Here is a 6,859-nt window from a genome sequence, read left to right on the forward strand (position 1 = left end):
ATCAGCGTCTGGGGCACCAAGAGGCAGTCTGGGGGCTGGATTCACGAGGTAAGGTGTTGAGCAGACGGGATAGGGAGGTGGAGCAGGGGCGCAGGCACCAACACTTGAGAGACGCACTTCCCCCTTCTTCCTGGGTGTGTGCAGTGGGGGCTCCAGAAACGCCCCACCCCGGGAAAGGGGCGAGTGAGGATGGCCCCATCTTTCCAGCCCCCGGCGAGCTCCAGCGTCCGCGAGGACAGGGAGGCCTCTAGCGGCCGGCGTGGGAAGCAGGCAAAGGCCGGCTGCGGAGGGCGGGAGGGCATTTCCTACCCCGGCCTGGGGCCGCGCGCTTTCGCAAAGGAAGTGCCTTCCGGACGCAGGGCGGGGCGGGAAGTGGGGCGGGGACGCGTCCAATGGCAGCTCAGAGGCCGCAAGGGGGCGGGGCGGGCCGAGCCCCGGCGCCGGCCCCACCCAGGCTGCCCCGCAGAGCCAGGCGCCGGAGTCCGCCGCACCCAGGCCAACAAGTTCTGCCGCTGGAGCCTCCACCCCGAGCCTCGCCCCGCTCCCCGCCTCTGCCTTCGGGGCCGCACAAGCCCCGCCCCTGCCGCTCCAGGGCAGAGGCCGCGCCCCCTTCCCCGCCGCATTCCAGGGCTGCCCCTCCCCAGGCCTTCGAATTTTGCTTTCCAGCTAGCAGTATCCCGTTGTGTGTCCAGGCATTTAATTAGTCCTGCCAAAAGGGTACATCTCCATTTTGCAGACCACATCCCCGAGGCGGGGAGAGGTAGAACAACACAGCCTGGAAGCTCAAATTTGTGCTCTGACGCTGCCCATTCCCACCTTAAGTGTCGAGGGACGGGCAGCCCCTCCAGGTGTGCTGAAGTGGGGGTCCCACGGCAGGTGCAAGGCCCACACCCCACTTGCTTAAGTACCCCGCAATAACCACAGAAACAAGATGGGGGTCTGGCTTTCTCTTTAGTTCTCATTACACTGGGGCTCTGTCAAAGAGAAGGCACTCAAATGGGAAGGCCAACTGATGCAGGCCAACCATATTCGCTCCCCCCACCCGCTCTGGGGGAAGGGGGCACAACGACATCGCCATTTGACACCCCCCTTGGCACTGGTATGTGGGTCCCCTTAACCGTTAGACCCCGGGGAGAGCCCAAGGCCTTGACCTCTGGAATCGCCATGTTAGGAGGAGGGGCTTCAGAAACAAGAGTCGGAAGGCAGGATATCCTGGGAGCTGCCCCCAGCCAGCAGGGGGCTCTAGGGGATGGGTTGGCACAGGGGAGGGGGACAGCTTGGTCGGGCTCCCTGGAGATCCCAAACCCCACAAAAAGTCCCACCTCCTACAGATCCCGCAAAGGCACCGGTGAAGTCAGGTGGGCGAGGAGGCACTGATGAGCTGGCGTAGAGACCACCCCACACACATTTAGCTGGTGTGCCTAGCAAAATGCTGGGCACAGAAGGTGCTCAAGAAATGCTTTGAATGAACGAACGGAGCAAAGGGATGTGAGGGACAGAGGACAGGGCCTGGGGCCCCTTGGCCCAGCTTGTTCCATTCAGAAAATAGTTTAAAAAATGTAAAAATCCTTTCCCTCCCTCCCCCCAACGTCTGGGCCCAGGAAAGGGGCAAGGGAGGGGTGTCTCTACCCTGACCCTTCCCACTCTCCTTCCCCTAAAAATCTATATACACATGTACATATTTATATGGCACCACAAGGGGGGTCTTGCCTATGCCCCCACACTTAAGAGCTGGGGGAGCCAAGCCCCAGGGCTGGTTAAGGCAAAAGTCTGAGGTCGTTGCTTGGATGATGCAGGGAGCAGCCCTCAGCTGTTGGCCCTGGAGAAGCTGTACTGTGGGGCCTGAAGGACAGACTCCTGCTGCCTTCCCCAGTGGTAACAGACCTTCTCCCCTCCCTCCAAGGCAGAGGCAGAGGTTGGTAGGGGCCCTCTCAGTCCCAAGAGAGGAGGTGGGGCAGGGGGAGGGGCTGGTTCTCCCCTCCCAGCCTAGAGCTGTGCCCCTGGAAAAGCTGGGCGGGGAAGAGGGGGCTCTATGCAAGGCACTTGATGTTCACCGTTCCCAGACTGGGGGTCCAAGGCAGGAACCCTGCCCCCAGGAAGCAGAACCGGAAGGGGCCAAGGGGCCCGATTTGGCAGCAGAGAAACATGGCAGCATGGACAGAGACAGAAGGGAGCAGCAGGCAGGGCCCCTCAGGTCCCCTGAGAATGGGGGAGGAGGTTCAAAGGCACTGACACGGGGCCTGGGGCTCACAGTCCTCAGTGTAGCCTGCTGCCCCTACACCGCCTGGTGGGGCTGGTGGGGGAGACACCCGCTTCCCCATGGCACTGAGTGTGGCGGTGGCCCGTGGGTTTTCCTAACAAAGGCCTGGGCAGTCTTCCTGGGAGGAGGTGTGGGTGTCATTGGTCAGGGGCAGATCCTGGCCCCATCACCCTCACTAGCTCCCTGGCCGTGGCTGCCTGAGCACTGAGTACACGTCGTCCACGCGGCTGAGTTGCTCGAAGAAGGGGAGGAGGTCGTGGAGCTCTGTGTCACTCATGTTGTCAAACCACGAGGCCACCGGTACCTGGGGAAGTGGGTGTAGGAAGGTGAGGGGGGCAGGTGGTCCTGAGTGCAGAATTTCCAGGCCAGCCCTATGTAGCTGCTACTCAGATCATGCGGTTTCTGAAAACCCCTCACCCATAGTGTTCCAACTTTTTTGACAGCAACCCCCAGAAAAACACATTTATAAACGTAAACAATGCAAAAACTTCACGATTCTTAACCTTATTTGTGCAAAGCACTCGGATACTTTTTTTTTTTTTTTTTTGAGGCAGGGTCTTGCTCTGTTACCCAGGCTGGAGTTCAGTGGTGCAATCTTGGCTCACCACAGCCTCTGCCTCCAAGGCTCAAGTGATACTCCTACCTCAGCCTTCTGCATAGCTGGGACTCCAGGCACGCACCACCATGCCTGGCTAGTTTTTGTATTTTTTGTAGACATAAGGTTTCACCATGTTGCCGAGGCTGGTCTTGAACTGCTGGGCTCAACTACCTGCTCACCTCAGCTTCCCAAAGTGCTGGGATTACAGGCATGAGCCACTGCACCCGACGGGATATTTTCTATTCGATTTCATTTTATTAAAATTCCTGATCAGGACCCACTAAATTAATTATGTAAGCCATCAGTAGGTCACAACTGGCAGCTGGAAAAGTTGAAACTTTCCAAACTCGGCTGCCCTTTGGGGGCCCCTATGCATGGCAGACGCTCTGCTGTGTGTGAGGGGAAAGGACCACATGGCTGCAGGGCAGGTGGACGAGGGTAGTGGGCAGCAGGCACAGGCAACTGAATGCAGGAAGGACTGGGAGGGCACCCACCCCCCAAATGGGAATCCGGGAGGCCAAGGTGGCCTGAATGGACTGACCCCTTCCTGGGCCTCAGCTCCTGTCCCAGTCCCAGTCCAGCCCGCACTCACGGCATTGTCCGGATGGAAGACATAGGAGGCGGGCGAGTTGTCCAGGATGAGCACCCGCCGCAGGTCTCGGCCCAACCGGCTCAGGTCCTTCACATAATTCCCCCGGTGGAAGACGCAGGACTCTCGAAACAGCCGGGCCCGGAAGGCCCCCCATTTGTCCAGCAGGTCAGCTACTGGGTCTGCATACTGGGAGCAAGAGGTGGGTCATCCTGGGGCCCGCAGGTTCACTGGGCTGCATGTGGGAGGTGGGTGGGAGAGTACGGTTGCCCCAAGACCCCTGTGGGGCTCACCTTGGCGAGGCTGGCGGTGAATAGCACACATTCAAAGAGCTCGCCCATTCGCTGCAGGAACTCATCCACATGAGGCCGCTTCAACACGTAGACCTGGGGGGCGGGCCAGTGAGGGGGCTGCGGGCCAGTGGGGCAGTGTGGGGGTGGCCAAGGGCTGGGAGGGCATGGGCCAGGGAGGCAGAGGCACACAGGAAGGAGGCTGGGCCTGCAGGCTCCACTTGGCCAGCTACCCTGACCACTGCTGGGGAAACTGCCACCCCCCCCCCCAAAAAAATGATCAAAACTTCCACTCCACTGGCCAGTCCTACCTCATGAGGTCACTAATTCCCAGTCCCTTCCCCTGCCTCAGCCTAGTGTAGGAGTCCAGGGGCAGCCCCCTCACCCCAAGGCTGCAGGGCACCGGTCCCCGAGCCAAGTAATGGAGAACAGGCTGGACAGCACACAACCTATCCTGAATTACTTGAACTGGGTCCCGGGCAGGGTGGGGCGAGGGGGCACAGCATGGGGGAGCCTAGAGGAGGAGCCCACTCTGCAGGCCTGGAGTCAGCACAAGCCCCTGAGGTTCTGTGTGACTTTGGGGCAAGTCTCACGCCCTCTCTGGGTCTCTGACATTCCACATGTATGCAATTCCCATCCGAGGCGCTCTGGATTGGTAGGAAGAACCTAGGGTCTGGGAGGCAGATGCCAAGCCCACCACTGCCTCTTCCTGGCCCTCACCTGGTGGACCACCCCATCAATCTCCACAGGGATGATGAAGTCCGCGTTGTTCACTGGCTGTGGGGGGAAAAGAGCTGCTGGAGTTAAGAGGAGGAGTTCCAGGCCGTGGGGCCCAGCACACACCTCCCTCCCAGGCCAGGGTGGGGGACCCCTCCAAGACCCAGGCTGAGGACCGTTGAGCAGGGCCCACCTTGAAGGAGCTGTGCACCAGGGTCTCGTCCAGGTCGATGACCACGCAGATCTTGTCCGAGTCCTGGGCCTTGGCCTCAGGGAGCAGGTATTGGACTGGGGTCTGCTATAGGGAAGGCGAGGCTGGCTGGGGTGCCTCTCTCCAGGCCCCATCCTTCCTCCCATGTAGGCTTCTCCTCCTAGCCCTCTCCAGAGGAACCCCGGGCCCAGGGGACAGATACTTCCCCCTTCCCAGCTTTGCCCCTGCCAGCTCTGGGGCTTGGGTAGGCCTCCGGGTTCTCTGAGACCTCTCTGAAAACCAAGGTAGAAAAAGCTTCCACTTATGAGGGAGAATTCAGTTTCCCCACAGCCGGCAGGGCATGGCAGGGGAGGCTGCCACTCATCTGCTCTTCACCTTGCAGGTCTGCAAGTCCGTCCTGAAAAGCTCAGTTAGGAGCCCCTTCCCCTAAAGCCCTGAATACTTAGTCCAGGTGCTCCCGCGGCCCCACCTGGCCCCCACGCACCTTGGGGATGGCGCCATTCTCCTCCACAAGCAGGGGCCCCCGGCTGTGGGCGGGCAGGGCCTCCCCATCATCCCGGCAGACACAGCAGAAGAGTGAGTGGAGGATGCCCCGGCTTCGGGGCTTCTGGGAAGCTGCTGACTTCTGGTCACCTGAGGTAGGGAGGCCCAAGTTGGGGGCTCGGTGCACACTGGCCTGCAGAATCCTGCATGTGTGCCCAGGCATGAACCCCTGAGCCGGGAGGATCTTGCCGTGGCCCCTTCGTCGAGGGAGACACACGAAGGCGGATCCTGACTTTCTCTGAAATGCCCCTGTCAAGGCCCCACAATCTGCTCCAAGGCTCCTGCAGCTCCCTGACAAATAGAGACCTATCAGATATTAAGGCGCCCACATAGGGAGTGCGTGGCCTGGAGAAGGGGGTCCTGGGGTGCTCTCTCCCTGCCTCTCACAGCCTCCATGACTGCTGATGATCAGCCCCACTGGGGTGCCTCCTGACCCCACCTTACCTGAGCACCCCTGCCCAGGACAGCCAGGGCCTGGGACCCAGGGCAGTCCGCCCCTGCCCTCCCTCCATCCTCTCCACCCCCATGGGTACAAAGTCCTCACTGTGGCTGGACCCAGAGGCAGGGGTGCAGTCCTGCGGCCTAGAGCCAATGTCCAGTGGCCATCTGTTTGCCCCGCCCCGCCCAAATCTCCGACCTGGAGCCCAGGAGCGGCGGCCTGATTGACAGACACCCCTCCCACCCCATCCCCCTTCGGCCCCCTGCAACTAGCCTTTCCATCTTGCCCTCAGCTCCAGGGCAGCCAGGCCCAGGCGAGGGTGGGCAGACCTGGGGGCAGCGTCCAGGTCCTGAGGTCCACACGGGGAAGAGGACGGGCAGACCCCCACCCCGGCCCAGCCACGCGCGAGGGGGGCGCAGCAGCTAGGCTTCGCGGGGTGGTGCGTGCCCACTAGGCGCACGACTCTCCCCGCGGGCGCCAGGCAACTCTTGGAAGTGCTGACCGTCCTCTCTATGCCTCCGAGGGGCTCGGCGCCTCCACGCGTGACGCGAAGTTTGTGGGAACGTGGCTGTGTGTTGGCGGGAGATCCCTCCAAGCCTCCCTAGCCCGCTGTCACCTCGGCGCCCCCTCCCAAGACCCTACAGGACCGCAACCAAGGGAGGGGGGTGGGGCGGAGTCTCAGCGGGTGGCCCTTAGGCACCCTCTTTAGCTCCCCCATCTCCCAGCCCCATTGGCGCCAATGGGGGGGGGGGCGACCATGCACCACGCAATGCCAGCCAGGAAGCCCCCGAAGGAGTTCCTTCTCTACTCCTGCCTCAGTTTCCTCACCTCCAGCGGACGGGAGCGCCCCAAAGGCGCCAGGCCCCGCCCCGCGTCTCTGAGCCTCCTTTGAGTTCAAACTCTCTCCCCGCTACCTCTCGGGCTGGGAGCTTCGGGCACGGCTGAGGCGGCCGCCCGGGGCGGCGGCGGCGGTTCCTCTGGGGAAGATCGCGGCCACTCCTCTCCTCCCACGGCGCCCCGGCTTCGGCCCCCTCCCCGCAGCCCCGGTACCTTTGCCCCGCAGCGGGCCCCGAGCCTCCTCCTTGCTGATCTGAGTAATGACGGCCGAGCTGTCCATGGGGCCGGGCGCGCTCCGCTCCGGCCGGACTCTGGCCCGGGCGCCCGGCCTCCCCCCCGGCTGGGGCCGGAATCGGGGCGCGGGGGGGAGGGGAG

General features: G+C 62.3%; 1 protein-coding gene across 8 annotated transcripts in view; it reads right to left on the bottom strand.

The window, feature by feature from the left end:
• Positions 1 to 934: 934 nt before the first annotated feature.
• Positions 935 to 6,859, bottom strand: part of CTDSP1 (CTD small phosphatase 1) — a 9,553-nt gene continuing 3,628 nt past the window's right edge. Inside the window, exons 1-7 of one of the 8 annotated variants that reach the window (XM_017856819.1) lie at positions 6,698 to 6,853; positions 5,150 to 5,298; positions 4,648 to 4,749; positions 4,458 to 4,514; positions 3,741 to 3,833; positions 3,451 to 3,636; positions 935 to 2,564 (exon numbers count right to left, since the gene is read on the bottom strand). In XM_017856819.1, the coding sequence (XP_017712308.1) occupies positions 2,436 to 2,564; positions 3,451 to 3,636; positions 3,741 to 3,833; positions 4,458 to 4,514; positions 4,648 to 4,749; positions 5,150 to 5,298; positions 6,698 to 6,764 (783 nt within the window). In that variant the 5' untranslated portion in view covers positions 6,765 to 6,853 and the 3' untranslated portion in view covers positions 935 to 2,435. Of the gene's footprint in view, positions 2,565 to 3,450; positions 3,637 to 3,740; positions 3,834 to 4,457; positions 4,515 to 4,647; positions 4,753 to 5,149; positions 5,699 to 6,475; positions 6,546 to 6,697; positions 6,854 to 6,859 lie in introns of those variants that run through there. The other 7 variants (XM_017856818.1, XM_017856815.1, XM_017856814.1 and 4 more) reach the window with 7 other exon arrangements.

Source organism: Rhinopithecus bieti, unplaced genomic scaffold (genome assembly GCF_001698545.2).
Source record: "Rhinopithecus bieti isolate Rb0 unplaced genomic scaffold, ASM169854v2 scaffold_42532, whole genome shotgun sequence".
In the NCBI taxonomy this organism is placed as follows: domain Eukaryota; kingdom Metazoa; phylum Chordata; class Mammalia; order Primates; family Cercopithecidae; genus Rhinopithecus; species Rhinopithecus bieti.